General features: G+C 50.9%; 1 protein-coding gene across 9 annotated transcripts in view; it reads left to right on the top strand.

The window, feature by feature from the left end:
- The window catches only part of PAX2 (paired box 2), an 87,141-nt gene that overhangs the window by 60,418 nt on the left and 7,497 nt on the right, over positions 1-19,226 (top strand). For all 9 annotated transcript variants that reach the window (XM_037064149.1, XM_037064143.1, XM_037064146.1 and 6 more), the window contains 2 exons: positions 6,430-6,605; positions 8,742-8,868. In XM_037064149.1, the coding sequence (XP_036920044.1) occupies positions 6,430-6,605; positions 8,742-8,868 (303 nt within the window). The remainder of the gene's footprint in view (positions 1-6,429; positions 6,606-8,741; positions 8,869-19,226) is intronic.

The raw sequence follows: 19,226 nt of genomic DNA, 5'->3' as shown, positions 1-19,226 counted from the left end.
TGAACAAATAGTTTTTCCTCTCAGATGAAAATGAGAATAATAATTACCTTGTAAAGGTAAATGGATTTTTTTAAAGATTTTATTTATTTATCTTAGAGGGGAAGGGAAGGAGAGATAGAGAAATACCAGTGTATGGTTGCCTCTCAGCGTCCCCTGCTGGGAACTGGCCTGCAACCCAGGCATGTGCCCTAACTGGGAATCGAACTGCGATCGTGTGGTTCGCAGGCCCGCGCTCAATTCACTGAGCTACACCAGCCAGGGCTAAGGTAAATGGATTTAATGAGCATGTGTGAAGGCCCTGATACTGGCAGTTTCCTCAGTGACAGGTAGATATTTGTGTTGGGTATTAGAAAACTGAAATCAGTGTGGTCCTTTACTACATCCTTTAAAACAGTCCCATCAAGGGCCTAGTCCTTACTTCCAGGGATTTGGTGAGCAGCCTGTTTACCCCATTTTAATCCTGTAGACTTTGATAACCTGGGCACTTTCTGATTGAGAAAAGGACAGTATTTCATCCTGTTTGTTACCATTATCCCACCTCCCTTTTGGTCAATGCTTGAGAATTTCTCTTCTCCCTTACAGTGACTACTTTGGGAATTTGGATAGAATGTCCACACACAAGGAAGACTGAGCATTTCTGTTTTATCCCTTGTCCCTAACCCTCACCCCTTAGACATGGTATTCAGTGACTGTCCCCCTCTCCAAGCTACTGAGACCTCACTGGACAGCCTTATTTATGATTGGCTGGAGAGAAGGTTCCAGTCTGAGGTCAGAGAGGTGGGGGTACAGCCCTCTGCCTCAGGGAAACCCAGGAATAGATGGGGAGGGACAAGACTAAGTGAATGAGGAGATCAGATCTTCTTATTGAGGAGTAAAAGGTTATTATTAGTGATTCTAGAAGGGGTGCATGCTCATTGTACAAAGCTTAAATGATAAGGAAAGACTTAGTTGAAATGAAAATCGCTATGTGGGTAGCTCTCCTTTCAGTCAAGATGATCTTTGGTTTTGCAATCCACTTCGTTTGCGTGGAGGCTGGGAGCTGATGCTCGTTGGTTCAGTCCACACCTGGTTACGGAGCACCTTCCCTGTGCCAGGCTCCCTGGTAGATATGCCCTTGAACTAGCCACTCACCCTCATCTAATCTTCAGCTCACTTACTCTGAGCCTCAGCTTCCTCACAAGTAAAAAGGGGATTCTAATCCTCACCTACCTTGGAGAGTAGTTGAGAAACCCAAATAACCTAAGGTCTTTGAAATCTTTTTTGTTAACTGCTAAGCAAATACAAAGTGCTTAGCGAGCGGGGAAGACAATATGAGTCTTTGTTCTCCTTGAAAGAATAATATACGTCAAAGTTTTAACTCAGCACTTTGTTTAATTTGATTAATTTATTTATATCTGCCTTGTTCCAAAAAGGACTTGCGAGGTTCACTCTCCTTGAAAGTGCTCACACTGTGGTGAACGAAGGTCCTGGAATGGGCTCTAGGTTTGAGACTACCTGGCTGTGTGACCTTGGACTTGTCTTCTCCCCTCCTCCACCTCACTGCCCACACCACTAGTTTTCATTACCGTAAAATGAGGACTTTTCACCAGGTGTCCCCTAATCACTCTGGGCACAGTCTGTGTTCAGCCAGCTCTGGGGCCACAGGCTGCAGCCTCAGCACAGGGAGGATGCAAAGCAGAGGAATGGAGATACTGGGAGGGAAACCGTGTCCTGGATGGGGCCAGGTGGCCCCCAGCTGGGCCCTTGGGTTTGGTACCCAGGCAGCAGAGTGCAGTGGTGTAGAGAGCAGGCTCTGGAATCAGATGGACCTGAATTCAAATCCTCACTGTCATTTGCCAGCTGCCTGGCCTCAGATAAACTATTTAATCTCTTTGTCTCATTTTCTTTATCTTTAAATAGGTATCATAATATTTACCTCCCAGGGGTGTTGGTAGGGGGATTAAATAAGCTGTGTAAAGTTCAGCAATGGCTTGAGATAAGCTCTCAGTACTGTGAGCTGCTAATGGATGGTGGCTGGTCAGGGGGGAGCAGGAGAACAGGGCTGAATCCTTCACCTACAGAGACCAACTAGCACATGGTTCCTTCCTTGCTGTGTGGGGTCTTACTAAACCTACAGCAACAACATTTTTCAACCTCAGTCTGTGGTCCGAGAATGGGATAGGATTTTGGAAATCAGAGCTGTTCCAGAAAGCTCAGGACATATGGCCGCCATACTCCAGCCCTCTTCTTGGAGTCCTGACAGGGGTCTTCTTAACCCATCAAGGTGAAGGCCAAGGGCCTCCTTCCATCATTAGGGAAAGACTTTTCTTGGAACCAGCTCCCACCATGGGCAAATAGGCCCATTTTTCATTGACCTTGTTCTCTGTGACCAGGGGTTGGTGTGGGGAGTCCAAAGCAGAGGCTGCCTGGGCCCCATTCTCAAGCCACCTCTCTTGCCTGCTTTAGATGGCAGTTCTGCAGCTCCAAGGTTCTGCACTGGGAACACAGTGCTCTCTGTCCCTTGGGGACAGGCACTGTAGGTGGGCAGGATGGTGCCGATGAGAGCAGGAAGGGCCTCCTGTGAGCCGGAGTTGATGCTGCCAGAAGCTAAGCAGTGGGAATGAGTGAGGAGGGGCATAGGTCTACCCAGGGGCCTCTGATAGCTGGGATGAGAGGCACTTGCCTGACAAGGGGCTGGGTGTCCTAGGGTGCCAAGCCAATCAGGTCGAAAGTCCAAAGACCTTCTGCCAGGGGTTTGGCTTTGAGTGCTCCCTGGCAGAACCTCGTTCATTTATTCTAAAGTCATTCATTGAGTACCAAGTGTACGCCCAGCTCTGTGCCTGGCACTGGAGCTCCTGAGATGCATGGGTCACGGTCCCTGCACACAGGAGCTTGCAAGGGGAAAGACGCTCTCTAATTACTCACACCTTTTCCTTCCCTGCTCACTCTGGAACCGCTTCTGCCTCCTCCTCTATTTTAGCCCAGCTCTGCCAAAGAGCATTTCAGCACCTGGCCTAGCAGCCGTGTCATAGCCCAGTTCCACCCTCTTCCTTGCTGTCACCTCTGAGACCACCCTTGGGAAATCCCACTCTGAGCTCTCTCTCCATTCTCCTGAGGAGGGTCTCTCCAAATGGTTGGCGCTAACAACTGCTTCATTTTCTCATCCTTTTCTATTCTTCCATGTTCTCTTGTCTTCTCTGCTCCTCCTCTATTCTCTTCTCCTTCTCCTCATCCACTCCCTATCCTCATCTGGGCCCTGGGCTGCCCTCCTTAGCTGGATACCCAGGTTTATGGGGAAGCAGAGCCAGGTGGGTTTATTCCTGTGGCAAGTGTCCTCACCCAAGCCAATGCTGCCCCAGGCTCCTAGCGTGGGAATCTTCTTCCCTCTCTTCCTCTCTTTTTGCCTTTTCTCAGGCATCTCCAAACTCCCTTTCCTCACTCCCTTCCCACTCTTCCTCCTTACCTTCATTCCTCCCTCTCTTCTGTAGCTGAGGGAAAGGTATCACCAGGTTCTCTGAAGCCCAGAAGAACCTTTGGGCCCTTTGGCTGGTTTGAGAGGGCTGCCTCCCCGTCCTCAGTGGCCATGCCACTGCCCTCTCCCTGCCCCTGTGGCTCACCTCCCTGATCCCCCAGAACTTCTCTGTGCTCCTCATGATTCATCATTACTGCTGCCTTTCCCCCTCCCTGTCACTTCCTTCTCCTTTGGAGAGTTTGCTCACACCTCCAGCAGCCTCTCTTGGGGGTTCCCTGCGTGCTTTCATCACACCAGTTTGCTTTGCTGCTCCTCTAGCTCCTTCTTTCTCTTCCTCTCCCCACCCCCTTCCTTCTCCTCCTCTTTCCCTTCCCCGCCTCCCACTGCCATCTCTGCCTGTAGCACACTTCCTTTTGCCTTTCCTCTTCCCTCCCTATTTCTCTCCATTGCAGCCTCTGTAACCTGTCTCATCACCAGGGCCCAAGTGTACAAAAAAAATAAATAAATAAAAAGGTCAGTGAGTGGAGGGAGCAGCAATAACCCCTAAAACAGTACTATCAGTGGAACATGATTGATCAATTGAATTCCATAGCGGCTGAAAAATGTGGGATTAAGTAGTGTATTATACGCACAATGAGTTGAGGCATGATGTTCATTTCAAGTTCATTTCGCCGGCCTCTGCCACCAGATCAGGCAATCAATAGGGGCAGCAGATATCATATATCACCTCTCTGCGGGCTGGGGAGAGAGCACCATAATCTCTCGCAAATTTAGAGTGACAGATTTGTCAAGATCTGAAGGGCCCCTGAATAAATGAAGGAAAAGAGACTCCTCCAGCCAGTGACCTGAAGACAAAGCTTCAGTTCAGCCTTTACACACACATACACACACAGGCTTAGTCAAGCCACACACAGGCATACTCACAAATCTACGCAGGGGCATGGTACGGGTCCCGCCCCACACATGCACACACCCATGCACATAGTGTGCGAGCATCCACTCACAGACAGATGCACACTTTACTGCCCAGGGCCCACTGGTGACACTGTAATAACCCCACACAAAGACACTCTCGCTACCTCCCCCAGTCCTTACAGCCAGGCTTCCCCTAAAGGTGGGGGCACTCCATCAGGGGAGGATTAGGACACAATGAAACATGCAAAGAGCTGCAAGGGGTGGGATTAGGATGACAGCACATCTGTGGAAGAGAAGCAGGGACAGGAGACATGCGGGGGACGTGGGCTCATGCTCCCCATGCAACCACACATGCACACACACACACACACACACATCTTTCCAGGAAAGTTCTCACTCTGTCACTTACACACACCCAGACACTTATATGTTTACACACATAGAAATGCATCTACTCAGTGAATACTCACACAAGAGGGAGAAATAAATATGTCACATCCTAACTTATATAAAGAAAGGCATACACCCTTTCAGACAGACAATCATTGCAGAGGCTTGTAGAGAAAAAACACAACCACCGAGTTTTGTGTCCAGAGAAACAGAGAGAACATAGAAATATCATTGAGACTGTCCCTGTGTCTGTCTGTCCTTCTCAGACTTGATCCTGGTTTTCATTTCTCTCTCTCCCACCCCTGTCACACACACACACACACACACACACACACTTTTCTTTGCTTTCCCATCCCCTCCAGAATAAAGCGGAGGGACGACAGGAGGTCCCATTAAGAAAGCAGACCCCCGTTCTCTGTCTGAGAGGCCAGCAAGAGAGGGTGGCTGCAGGTTGAGGTTAATCAATATGTAATATTTTCTATGTTCTCCCGAATGATACTGTATGGTGTTACTGTATATAATGCAGTATTGATTATATCATATCATATAATCACCTATAAACTGATATATATAACAGTCCCAGAGGATCACCCTGGGACCTACCACATGGGTTGGGCCCAGACCCAAGGCCCTGGGGGTTTTAGCCAAGCTGTGGCTGGGGAGGGCCCAGCTTTGGTCCTGGGAAGTTGCAGAGTGGGAATCCAGGGGCAGGTGGTAGAATAGGCACTTGGCCCACTGTGTGCCCTGAAGACTCCTGTGGGCCTGATGCGGGAGGGCAGGGGTGGGGAGGCAGGGGGAGCAGCATGGTGAGAAAGCCTGGGTGGGGCAGGATGTGAACTGCATCGGCCTGCAGCGCCGGGGAGCAGCAGCGCTGTGGCAGCACTGTGGCCTTTCCCTCGTGGAGCAAGCCTCCGCTCCCTGTGGAGACCCACAGGAGGAATGAGGTGGCCAGGGAACTGGCCTCTGGTAGGGGCCTAGCCGGAGTCCAGGCCAGAGATGGAGGCTGCGCAGGGTGACGGGGGCAGCACAGCGTCCACAAGGACTCTGTCTTCAGTCTCTGCCCAAGTTAGTGTTTTACTGCCCACCCACCACCGCTGTTCTCCTGCTCTGGGCTCAGTCCTGGCACAATGCAAGCAAAATGCCTCAGCTTGGCATTCAAGTCCCTCCCCCCTCAGTGGTGAAGTTAATTACTTCACCCAGTCTCCATGTTACACTCAGCCTCAGAGATTTGATGATTTTCCACCCTTGGAGCCAGTGGAACTGATATTTATCTCATAGCCAAGTTCAATTCTCCACAGGCTGGGCAATGCTGGTCCCAGACACCCAGCTCCTCCCCCAGGCCAACCCAGGCCAGGGCACAGGCGTTCAGGGGAGATGGCCCCTGAGATTCCCTATGACCCCACCTCTGTCTAGTCCTCTGGCCCCACACTGGACAGCCTCCCTGTCTTTTCCCAGATCCTTCAGAGGCTCTGGCTGCCTCAGCCAGATCTCTGAGGCATGGCCAGCCCTGGGCCAGCCCTGGGCCAGCCCCTCCAGCTTCAAAGCTGGGAGTAAGGGGTCCTAGCACAGTTGCAAAGCCCCAGGGACCAAGCCAGGTGCCCCATTTGCCCACTGCACTATTCTGTGCCTCTGCTGGCCTGTGCTGATGCCCCGAGTGTCCATGTGTCCCCCAGATGTGTCCGAGGGCTCAGTCCCCAATGGAGACTCCCAGAGTGGCGTGGACAGTTTGCGGAAGCACTTGCGAGCTGACACCTTCACCCAGCAGCAGCTGGAAGCTTTGGATCGGGTGTTTGAGCGTCCTTCCTACCCTGACGTCTTCCAGGCATCAGAGCACATCAAATCAGAACAGGTGAGGAAGGCGCTTGCTGCGTGCACAAGAGGAAAGGAGCTGGGCAGAGCAGGCCTCCGGAGCATGCGCACAGGGATCAGCCGTGTGCACACCCAGCATTGCATGTGCTGCATGTGATCGCACCATGTGTGGCCTGTGTGAACACACTCACACAGGGCATTATAGTGGAGTTAGGACAAATTATTGTGGTATGTGGTAGTTAAAATGGCGAGTTCTGGGAGCGAGTATGGCCTTGGGTAAGTCTTAACACTTTCAGAGCCTCAGTTTCCCCCTCTATAAATGAAGGCCTTGGACACAGGATCTAACAGATCCCTTCTGGCCCTGCCATGCCCTGCTTGTGGCATAGAGTTCTCAGGAGCTGTCTTTTGCCGTGTCCCCTGCCTGAATCCCCCTAGGTCCTACAGAAAGTCTGGGCCAACCCATGGCCCTATTCTTGCCCAGCTGTGCCCGCCTCTTGCTCCCCAGTCCAGAACACACAGCACGGGACATGGGACACAGCCCGCAGCCCACCTGCATGATGCACAAATGTAGAAACACATCTCCCACCTCCTCACGTTTGCTCGTGTGCGCATGTTCACACACCACCACACCCGCCAACTCCCTTCCCCCACAGCCCACAGCACTCCCAGTGTCCCGCCCACCAGCTCAGCGCCTTCCAGCCCCACTTCCACCCACACCTCAGTGGAGCCCACAGTGCACACGCCAAACACAGGAACACAGCCCCACTGTTCCCTCAACTGCAGTCCAAACCAGGCCCATGACTGCAGCACCACACACGCCGCTGCGAGTGCACGTGCACACAGGGCACAAACCGGCAAATGAGCACACACCGGCGCAGCCCTACCAGCCTCACACAGCACAGTTCCGCTCTAGGACTTCAACGCTCACAGCCACTCTCCTTTCTCCCCGCCTGTCCTTTTATCCCATAAGCTGTTTGTCTTCATAAAACAAAAATCAAAAGTCTTTTTAAGGTGCCCTGAGCCATAAACCAACAAAGGAGGAGCTGGCCGAGGCAGGCTGCTCGGTGCACCCTCCCCGAGTCCCCGGCTGTATTACAATGAATAACCTTTATTTACTTTCATTAGACTATTAAACACCAGCACAGTCATTTTTCCCCCTGAAACTCGGAGCAGGGCCCATAAAGCAAATCCGAAGCCTAATTGAGTTCATTTTAATTTCTCTCCGATCACAGCGAATTACTCTGGTGATAAATCAGGGGGCAGCTTCACCCCCAGTAGAAGGCCTAATTTGCAGCTAATTACAAAACTGATTTCTACAGGAAGATCAATACGAGAAGGAATTGGAAATGACGAGGCAATCCCGTCCAGCCAGGGAGGAGAGGGGGTCCTCTGGGGGGGCCAGGAAGTGGAAGGGAAAAAAGCGGACCCGAAAGAGCAGAAAATCAGTTTTAATTTAACGTAATATTAATCAGAGCAACTTTTCCTGCTTTGTGCAGGCTCCTGGCCTGCCCAGCTCTGGGGTCTGGCTTGGCGGTGGCTGCAATAAAAAGGCAATTACCCGAGTGTTTCGGGCAGGACACCCTTTCAGAGTCAATGACTGGCCCCCTCCCACCCTTCTGTTAGCCATGTGGACTTTCCCCCTCCCCAATTTCATACCCCAGTGCACAGGCAGAGAGCAAGGGGCCCGTGGGGCTGTCTTTGTTTGTTTTTAAAAAGGGGGCGCCAGCACCCGATCAGCCGGCCCAGCAGTGCCAGGCTGGAGGCCCCACCAGGCCCTTCCCCCAGCTCCTGCTGCTTCTGCCGTCGTGTCATGGTCTGCCCCTCCTCCCCAAGGTTCTCCTCCCGATGGGGACCTTAAAGCACCCCTTGCCTCTCAGCAGAGGCACTGCTACACTCCAGGCTCCGGGCTTCTTAGGCAGGAGCTGCTACAGCAATGTGAAGGGTGCTCGGATAACCACCAACCAGGTATAGGCTGTGCCTAGGCTTCACAAAGTCAGGTCTGCATCCGCCCACACAAAACTCTGCATCATTCTCCAGCCTGCCCCTCCCACTGCCTGGCCATCTCCTTCCACCCCAGCTGGGAGGACTCCCCGGTCCTCCTCCCCATCTGCACACCGAGCCCTTTCTCTGAGTGTGTGCATCAATAGAGAGCTGTCGCTTTTCTCTCTCCTCCCAGGGGAACGAGTACTCCCTCCCAGCCCTGACCCCTGGGCTTGATGAAGTCAAGTCGAGTCTATCTGCATCCACCAACCCCGAGCTGGCCAGCAACGTGTCAGGCACGCAGACATACCCCGTTGTGACCGGTAAGAGGGCTTCCAGGAGGGTGGGGGCATGGCTTTCAGGGGGAGCACCTCAGCTCATGCCACCTGGGGCCCAGAGTGACAAGTAGACCCCTGCCGTATATGTAGAGTGAGTCTCCAAAAACCAGGGTGCTCCCTGGATAGATGTGTGCAGATGTGCGGATGAAAAATTGTGGTTAGGGTCCCCATGTGCTTCAGCCTGGAAAGGGGGCTACTGCTGGCTCTTCATGCCCATCCTCTTGCCTCTCTCTTTGCTTTTTACTTGCTTCCGCCTAGGTGCTCAGAACTATAAGCCTTTTACCGGCACTTGTGTGTGACAGGGCAGAGGGTTAACAGGCCAGGCTGATGAGAAGGGAGAATGAGTGCCCAGTGTTCAGGCTCTTAGGTCCCCAAGGTTGTTGGGGACCTGCTTTCCTCACCCTCTGGGCAGCCTGGGTTACTATGGCTTGGGGCTTCAGGCCGTGGCATCCAACTCTGTGGTTATAGAAAAACACAATTATCCCAGCCCTCCTCTGATTTCCCAGAGAAATCATAGAGAGTAAGACTTGATTTCGAGGCCAGGCAAGGTCAGCCTGTCCCACAGTCAAGTGCAGGGGCACATATTCCACGTGCTCCCCTGGATTAGGAGCAGCAGAGTCAGCGAGAGTGGAAGAAGGCTGGGGTGTGGCATAGGCTAGGGCCCAGCCAGTGGAGCTCTAGGCCTCAGAGCTGCCGTCTGTGGAAGGCGCCTGGCACTGCAGAAGGGTTTCCAGGCCAGGAAAGTGCCCAAGTGGGAGAGACACACATTGAGGTGTTATTAAAATTCACCTAATTATTCTGGAGACACTAAAGCCAATGTGCCGTTTGTTCCTTAGGAGACAGAATGATTAAGAAGGGTCTCAGTGGGGATTGGGAGACACTGAGGCGTTACCTGCCGAGCAAGGCGAGCGGAGGCAGCCTGGGGACCTGGCAGGCAGGGCAGCAAGCATCCAGCATCACAGCCAGTGGCAAAGACTGGGAGTAGGCCCAGCCTGCTCACTGAAAGGCAGGGCCCTGGTGCTGACTTGGAGCTGATCTGAATGTGGCTCAGGCCTGAGATGGGCCACACGTGGCCACCCAACCTCCCCTGGGGTGGGGGCCAGGACAACCCTGTTAGTTTTTCCAGGTTCTCCTTAAGGAGTGTCCTGGTACAACTGTTTCCAGCCTGGACAGAGTTGAGCTCTTTGGCTAGACAATCAGAAGCTGAGTTCTGGAGTGTCAGAGAACTGTATAGTTGAGCTTTTGGTAGTGACAGCATTAGCTGGATCAGGATACAGCCTGTTATCAACTGACCCTTGTCATAAGCTCTCCTTAGCTCAGCTCAGAAGCTCTGTGAGCTGTGCTGGGTATACTGATTCGAGCCAGAGAGATGGCCCAGGCCAGGCCCCCTTTCTCCTGATCTGCTGAGAGTTCAGTGGTCACTTCCCAAAGGGGTCGCACCCTAAGCAGCTGGTGAAAGAGCCCAGGAGGCCTTGCTCTGATTCCAGCTGTGCTTCCCTGGGCCCAGGGACACAGTCCAGACGGCAGGGGCTTCCTGGGCAGGAGTGATGGAACTTGGGGGCAGGGCCTCTTCTGCGGGAGACCTCAGTGCTGGTGTAGAAAGTCCCTCCACCTTGAGCCTCCCCTACCCGCCTCCCCCCCATGGCCCTGGAACGGTCCCAGCTCAGCCTGGGAACATCTCCGGCTGATCCATCTGGATCCAAGTGTGAGAAAAGTTCATTTCAGACCCAGCTTGACATTCCCAGGTGGCAAGTTAGCACTAACATCTCAATCTGTATGCGACATTTCAATCAAGCGAGGAGTAACAAAAGCAGAACCATTAACATTCGGAGCTGTTCACCAGTGGTAATGACGGGGAAACTCGCTCAGAAACTGGAAATTACCAAAAAGAGAGAAGTGTGTAGAGAGGTGGGGGAGGGGAGGTAGAAAAGGGTGGGGGCCAGGAATGATTTTTCTACACTAGGAGGCCAAGATCCAATGTTTGGATGAATGGTGCCATTACCCGAGAAAGGGCTGCTCATTCTTAAAATGTTTTTGCTGGCAATTAAACGGCTGCAGTTATTGATCTTTGTTGATTTTATGTCCTCCTAATTTGCATAATCTATTAAAGATGAATGATTCATGATGTGTTTATTATGGGGACAAACAGAATTTGCTGAAGGTACTGTCAAGGTGAGAAGCGGGGTAGTGCCTGGAGACCTTGTGGGCCATCTCAGCAGTGGGTCCAGCGCGCTGGCCTTGAGGCCAGGACTTTGTGAGGAGCAGTGGGCAGTGATGCAGGGAAAGCAGGCACAAGAGTTCTCTAGAAAGCTTCGGGCATCTTAGAGAACTAGGCTCCAAGCATGGCTGGGATTTGGGAGAGACCTTGGTGTATTTGCAGAAATCCTCTGCAAAGATTCTTAAAAAGCTGATTTTGTTGGAGAATGTGAAGAGCGTTGGTGAAAGAGGAGACAGGGAGGCCACTTCAGATTGGTGATTCTGGCCAGGTGTGCGCTCAGTGAGAGAGGGCAGGGGGGCAGCCTGTGTGCCCTGGTACTCAAGGAGCCGTCTCCATCCTCCCCATGCCAGGCACCCAGCTCATCTTCCCTGGGGACAGGCAGCTGAGGCTGCAAACCTCTGGGAATGAGTCCTGAGGAAAGCAGCCCAGAATGCCCTAGCCCAGCTTGAAGAGCTGACCTTATTGATATTCCTGCCACCTCCTGGCACTGGAGGCTGATTTCAAAGTTCACCAGCCACTTGATACAGCTGTTCCACAAGATCAGGACTGAGAGGAGAGAGGAGCTTGGACTATTGTGTGGAGGGGAGAGTGGGGCCCAGTGGGCCAGGACACAGCTAATCACATTGCAAGCAAGGGCGGCTGCTAGAGGCCGCGGCTCGGCCCAATAGCTGCCCTCCCCACCTTCCATCATGGAACCGAGGAGAGAGACCAATTTTTCTGGGTAGTGTTTGCAAGTTCTGCCGAGATTTTAATTTCACTGCATCACAACTCAGCAAGCTGCCAAGTCAAGCTGGTTATTTAAATTTATCACCCACTTTCTCTTCTGCCGCTGGGCTGCTCTAGCTCAGCGGCATCTCTTCTCTCCAGCCCACTGCTCTAGGCTGCTGGTCTGGAACGGAGCCGAGTAGCTCCTAAGTGATAAGGAAAAAGGGACCAGCCAGATGAGAGAGTGGGTTGGGGGCTCTCTGGCCCCAGGCTTCCTCAGGTTGGCTGGCTGTGGCTGGTACCTTCTTCTAACTTCTTATTCTTCCGAAGGACTCCCCAAGGGGCCGCCATCAGCCCCTGAGTAGTCCCAGGGACCTCAGGATCAGGGGCTCTTCCATAAGGACTCTGGCTCCAGTTGTGAGCTGGTGCCTTCGTTCCTTCAACTCTCTTACCACCGGTAAAAAGAGTCCCTCTTCCCCATGGCCTTTTCACCTCGAACGCTTCCTTCCTGTGCCTGGCCAGGTCTGCAGCCATAGAGGAGCATGAGGGGACACCGGCATTAATGTTGATCTGGGAGAAGATGAGTACTAGTTTCAGGGTTCCCTCAGTCTCTGGAGATGCTCCAGACCACTTAGAGTGTCCCTTGGCTTGGTGCAAGTCCACGCTGAAGGTGAGAGTGGGTTCTCTACCCTGGAGCCCAGATGGAACGAGATGGCGCTGGAGAAAGGCAGGGGCTTGTGCGCAGGCTGTCTGTGCCCACTCTAGAAGCCGAGGAATTCACTGGTCCCCAGAGCTGCTGCACTGAGTGGGCTTCGCTGGCCTCTACTGGGCATCACTGCCACGCACGGGAGAGCTCTGTGCCCACGTGGTTCTCGCCACCTCATTTTAGTCCCAGGGAGGGAATGGAGGAATGAGACCGAGGCCAGAAACAAGGCAGGTGAAACTTGCCAAACACAGCTGGGTAAAATATAGTGACAAGAATTGTTAATACACAACCAAATCACACTCTCTGGTACCAGAAATAGAGGGAAACCCAAAGCCAGAGTGGCAGTGAGAGGCTGCTGGTGTTGCACCGGAAGTAAACCCAGACGGGTTTACACACCAGATGGGAGGTATGACCCTGAGTTCAAGGGAAGCTGGAAACTAGAATGGATATCACCCTGTGTAAAGCAAGGAACAGAGTGGGACAATACTGTTCAATAAAGGGAAGTAGAGACACTCACCCCACTGGCCCTGGGAAGCAAGTGAGGGGGGAAATTCTCCAAGAAAAATGAAGACCTTGATACTGACCCCGGTTCACAGTCCAAATTTATCCCATGAGTGTGTGGCAGGAACTCCCAGCCAAAAACTTACATACAAATTTGTCCAGGATAGTAACCAACTCAGAAACCCCAGCAGGAACCAGGACAAACCTTCTCTGCAGAGACATTCCCCAGTCCAGGGCACCTGGGACTCCCACAGGGAAAAAATCCACCACTGTAAAAAAATTACACACCTCACATCAACAGACTATCATGAGGGAGAGTCTGCAAAAGCAATAAATAGGACAGTTAACATCCCCAAGCACTGGAGATTATAGAACGATCCAAAGCAACTATAAAATAAGTATGTTTACTATTCTAAAAAGGATAAAAGAGAAGTACAGTTTTATGATTATCACAGATCCAGATCAAACTTGCCCTCCCCGCACGCCCCCCCCCCCCCACTGCTCAGCAAACTGTGACAGAGCGGAGATAATAAAGGGTAAAAAGAAGGCCACACCTACATCTTATTGTTCTGGGGTTCAGGAGCCATGGAAAGGGATGAGCCTCGAGCAGCCCTTGAAGTAGAGCCTGTCGCCTGCTTGTCCAAGCTCCCAGACAGCTAGGTCTCAGCAGAGAGTCATCTTTTTTCTGAACATTGGAGAATCATCACAAGCGCAGTGTGTTTCTCCCCAGTGGGCAGTGGGGAGGGCCTCGTTGGCTTTCCCACCCCGGTGGGAAGAAGGTGGTTTTATCCAAGAGCTTGGGAGAAACATCTCTCGATGCCTAGAGAGAGAGTGCCTCTCTAAAGGAGTCTGGAGCTAAGAACCAGAAGGAGAGGTGGTTGCTGCCCAGGAGGGAGGAAGCCAAGGCAGGGATAAGGAGCAGAAGAAGCAAGTTTGAGCAGAGGTGGGGAGGCCAGTACGGTAAAGTTCAAAGAAAAATCAAGGGCTGACCGCCAGGACCTGGAGTCCTGGGGGAGCAGTGTGGGCTCAGCTTCTGAGAAGGGGTTGTGAGCCCTGAGAGCTCAGATTCCTTGCCCGAGTCTGAGATGGTCAGCAAAGTGGCCTTTTAGCAGATAGAAGCATGGGCCCTGGGAAACCCTTTCCTCCCACTCAGGGAGTCCTGAGGACCTCCAGGAACTGCCTCTTTCCTGTAGTTAACAACTCCCTTCCAATGCGACTGCATTTCCCTCCATAAAACAAACAGCTTAGCCTTTGGCCAGCCCCTGGAGGGAGGAGAGGGCAATAAAGGCTGAGAAATGTTTCTGAAGGAGGCTGGGAGTCTCCTCGTCTTGTCTGTCTGCTCAAAGCCCCTGATTAGTTAGAGGAATTTAGGGCACAGACATGAGGGTTCCTCTCCAGCCTTGAAAGGAGAGAGGACTAGGGCAACACCAACATGCGGGGGTCAGAGAGCCCTTTACTGCGGAGGCAAGCCAGAGGGTTTCTCCTCAGTGCCCCCAGACCCTGGACCCTTCATTTAAACTGAGAAGGCCCAATGGAAAGATGCTAGCTTCTTCCAAACATCCCTAAGGCCTCCAGTCACATCCCCAAGGACCTCCAGCCACCAGACTTCAGCTCTGATTTAATTATGGGGGCATTTCCATAGCAATGAGACAGTGACAGATAATGCAGGTGCCCTGGGCCTGCAGCCTAGGGAGTCATTGGATCAGGGCTCTTTTTCTTCCTTCTTTATCCCATCCACCTCTAGAGGGAAAGGATATTGAAAAGAAGAGGCATTAATCTACTCTAGGATGGGGAGAGTCAGGTCAAATCTGAGCAGAATAAAAGCTGTACCACCCCAATCTCCAGCTGCATGTGTGAGCCCACCAGCCTTCGCATTTGCCTGCCTTCCCCAGCAGGGTGCCTTGGGCAGAAACACCTGGGACTGCTAATGTAGCTGCAGAGTGGAGGAGAGCCGTGGGGAAGTATGAAGGGTTCTTGGGCATCTTAGCAAAGATGTAATTCTATGGTCTTCTAGGCTGAGTTCAAATCTGGCCTATTACCTTGAACCTTTCTTCTTAACTTCTCCCTTCATGTCCTCCCTCCATCCATGAGACCCAAAGGCTCAGCACGCCAAGTGGACTGTGCTTGGCCCTCCACAGCGTGGTCTCACCAACCCATTTAGAGATCTGGGGGAGAGGCCCCATTTAAATGAGTCAAAATACTTTCAAGAAATCAGTGATCTTTGTTTCAAGTGCATGTAGCAGCCAACCCAGGCCAACAAAGGATTACCTAGGAGAAAACATTGGGCACTGCTTTTGTGATTAGCTAGGTTATAGGGAACATTTAGGGTGCTGTAGATATTTAGAGACACTTGGGGTGTCTCTAAAGGAGAGACGAAGGAGAGGTCTCCAAAGGGGTATCTCCCAGCCCTAAGCTTGTTTACTTCATTATCTGTCACTTTCTATGAAAAAAGATTGGCTAAGTAGAAGTAAAGTCAGTCAGCATTTTCTAAATGACCAGAATGCCTGAACTGTGGCGGTCCAATGAATGTTACAGGTATGTATAAGGACCAAAGGCTTAGAAATGTCCCGGTGGCCTCAAAGCCACGTAGGCAGCACCTGAGAGCCTGTTTTCCCCAAAGAGCTGGCCATTCCACAAGGTGACAGGAAGACCCCCCATGCCCTCCCCAGGGTGACCAGATCCTTCCTTCCCCCACCTTAGCCGTAGCCTCAGGACACATATGCCGGCACTTCTTCAACCCTGAGCTTTAGGAGGCAAGCCCTGCCACTATTGTTACTTCGGAGAGGGCTTTGCACGCCTTCAGAGTGGAATCCTTCCCTCTCCTCCCAGTGGCGGCTGGGCTGGCAGGCAAGGAGGGAGGAAATCCCGGGCAGGCTCGGAGAGCAGCCTAATGCTCCAGCAGCTTAAGTGGCCGTTTTCCTTGGGATTAGGGTTTCACTTACACAGAGCGCCTGAAAAACGCTGCGCTTTCGGAAGGATTAGAGCTGACAATTCAGTGCTCTCAGAGAACAAAATAAAGCCAGAGAGGAACTGGGAGAGCTGGAGTATTGGGAGACTGTGCAAACAGGCTTAACCTCTGCCCACCCAGCACGAGGGTCTCTCTAGCTCTGAGCCCATCAGTGAGCCTGGGCCCCAGCCTTCGAGGGAACCAGCACCTGCCCAACTCCAATCTTTATTTGCGATGGGCTAATAGAGCCAGAGAAGGCAGTGTGGGGAAGTGGAATGAGGAAAGGGCTAGGATGACTCCCCCTCTCTGAGCCTTAGTTTCTTCCTCTGTAAAATAAGGGAGTTAGACTAGAAGGTAACCACATTCCCTATTAGCTTTCTGAAGATGTGATTCTCCCCAGTGCTCCCTAGCCTTATCCCAGGATGCTGAGGCTGCAGCTCCATCCATAGTCTGGCTGAGTTAGAGGGAAGCCTTCTCTAGGCCAGCAGACTGCCATGGCCCAGATGAAGACCACATGCTGTGAGGAGAAAGGGTGTGAACAGCATGCCTGGTTGTGTCCAGCCAGTTGGCTGTGGAGGCAAAGATCTCATTGAGCCCACACAGATCTGCCCAGGATACATCAGGGACTAAATTAAAGGTCCAACTCTTTGTCGGAAGCCAGATCAGCTAGGAGAGCAGCCACCCTGAGCTGCAGGCACAGCCCCCTCTGCTGGAATCCGGGGAAGACAAGCTTCAGGGTGAGGAGTGCTGGGGCCAAGACAGTGGCTGGGGGGCTGGGAGAACTCACACGGGCACTTCTGCCTTCGAAGCGAAACCTCAGGAAGTATTTGGAAACCTGGGAAGTAAGAAACAAAATGAAATTATAGAAAAAAAACTCTTTCCCTGCCATTTAAAGTAATCTTTCATAGACTTAAAGTTTGTTACTTTGGAGTATTCTGTAGCTTGGGTTGGTCGTAAAGTGATTGTAATTGGCATAGTAAATGTAAGTGTATGGTATGTTTAGGCAGTAATTACAGATGTAGTAACTGTATTCTTGGAAGTAGTATGAGTGCTTGTGTCAAAGGCAGCCACGGCTACCACCCTCGCAGGAATCCATCGTCTTCATTTTCGTTACCTTGTGAGAAGCAGGCAAACTTGAGGATAGGATAGTAAAACAAGAGTTATGTTTCGTGGCCTGAGGGCCCTACCGTGTCAAGTTGATAGCAAACGTGCTCACTTTCGGAGAAAGATGCTGAGGAAGAGCCTCTCTAAACTCATTGAATATAACTTCTGTGTAAATCTATGACTGATAAGTCTTGCTGCCCGAGCCGTCACTGAGCCGCAGCATCTCCGCTGCTTGGGCAGCTCCCTTTTCATTATTTCCTTGGCCTTCGGAATGCTGCCACTTTCCCGACTTGAGATGAGCCTCTTGCTCCTTCACGGGTTGTTTTGCTCTTTGTCTGATCTTGTGTGTCCGCACAGTTCAAGTGGCTTCACACAAATCAGTGTCTTTTCTACACCAAAGGACAGAGGTTTGTTTGGTCTTTTATAAATACTACTTATTACTCTTTGGGCCATGAATACTTTTGAGACTATGATAAAAAGCCACCTAGATATTATACATGTATATCTATCACATTTTATGTATGGTTTTGAACGGACTCCCAGAAGCACATCTGTGGAGTCCTATAGGGTCAGCGAACCCTGGCTGTGGAAAATGGAACATGGCAGAAACAAGATATGACAAGATGTTCTATTATAAGAAGGGCTTGCTTAGCATAATCCCAGGCTACTTTCCTGGACCCAAACACCTCTCTATTTCCTGGGTCTATGATATTTGAGATTGTCATTCTAGAATCACCCAAGTATACTGCTTGTTCTGTAGTCCAAGTTCTGCCATGTCCTAGCTGTGAAATCTTGGACATAATACCTCACGCCTCAGATTTTCAATTTCTCATTTATAAAAATGGTGGTCACAAACAGGTCAGCATCATAGCTTGATATGAGGATTAAATGAGATAATGCACAGAAAAATACTTAGGACAGTGCCCAGCATACAGTAGGTGCTCAATGAATGCTGGCCAGACAAGGTGCAGGTAGAAGCACAAGTCTGCCCCTCAATCTTGACGAAATAGCATAAATTATCTGGTGACTGAAACTTTCCAATTTCTTAATAGCCTTTCACTTCGCTTTTCTCTGTCCTTGTAACAGCAACTTCACTTAGAGTCTCCAAAACAGTTGATTCGATCTGGCCCATTTGGTCGGGAATGTCTGACAAAAGTGCACTGTCTGATTCAGATGTAGTGATTGCTGTAGAAATTGGCTTTAGAATCTTCAGGGATTTCTGCAGTTGAACTGAGAAGACATCCTCATCAAGTACAGTGCTTCTAACGCTTCTGGGTACTTTAAGAATCTCAACTACTACTGTTTCTTGAAGATTCTTTTTGCTTTTTAGAAAACTCTCGAAGGAGATTGACACTGCACGACGTGGAGTTTTACTGCAGATTTTCAGCGTCAGCGTTTTATTCTTTGTGTCCTGTTTTTCTTACCTTATCTTAATGATGGCAGTGACAATATGAGATGTTGCTTGTTGGATGACTTCTTTTCCTTTTCTTTGGCTCGTTCGAGAGTATCTGGCTTCCTGTTACCATGAAAACAAAGTGTGGTAGAGACATGACTTCACACTTTAGCCGTGTAACCAAAAGAAAGTCATTGTCACTCTGTGTGCCTCCATTTTCTCAACTTTAAAACAAACAAGTTCTACTGGTCATCTCAAATCCTCTTCCATCTCTAAAACTTTGTAATCTTAGGAAGCGAGTATCCAACATGAAATGCCCATCCTCTTCTAATATGTGGAGTTCTATCCACAGTATTTGTGATTCTTGGTGCTATTTTTATTTTACTGGCATTGTCAGTGAGCAAAGCAAGAACTTTACTGCTTCCTATCCCCTGTTGATTGTCGCATGTTGTATAACTGATGTATTTTGCTGTGTAGCTGTTTCTTTCTCTTTCCGAGCTTTTACTTGTTTAGGGAGGTGGCTATGCCGTCTCTCAGGTTTAGAGTTCGCCTCCACTCCCATTTGTCCATCTGTCTGTAGTAACACAAGGCCCAGTGCTCTGTCAATTCTTCCTTGCACAGATTCCATTACCCATTCATATTCCCTCACTGAAAGAGGCTTGCGCGAAGAATGCTGCTGGGCAAATGGTATGATGGTCTGAGTAATTTGAAAACTTCCTGCAGTATGTGTTTTCCATTATTGACAATGGTGTTCCAGAAGGATATATGG

Source organism: Sturnira hondurensis, unplaced genomic scaffold (assembly GCF_014824575.4).
Source record: "Sturnira hondurensis isolate 20B ecotype Veracruz unplaced genomic scaffold, ASM1482457v3 Scaffold0014854, whole genome shotgun sequence".
NCBI lineage: Eukaryota > Metazoa > Chordata > Mammalia > Chiroptera > Phyllostomidae > Sturnira > Sturnira hondurensis.
Note: the sequence above shows the minus strand (reverse complement) of the source record. Positions and strands in the feature narration are given on the sequence as shown.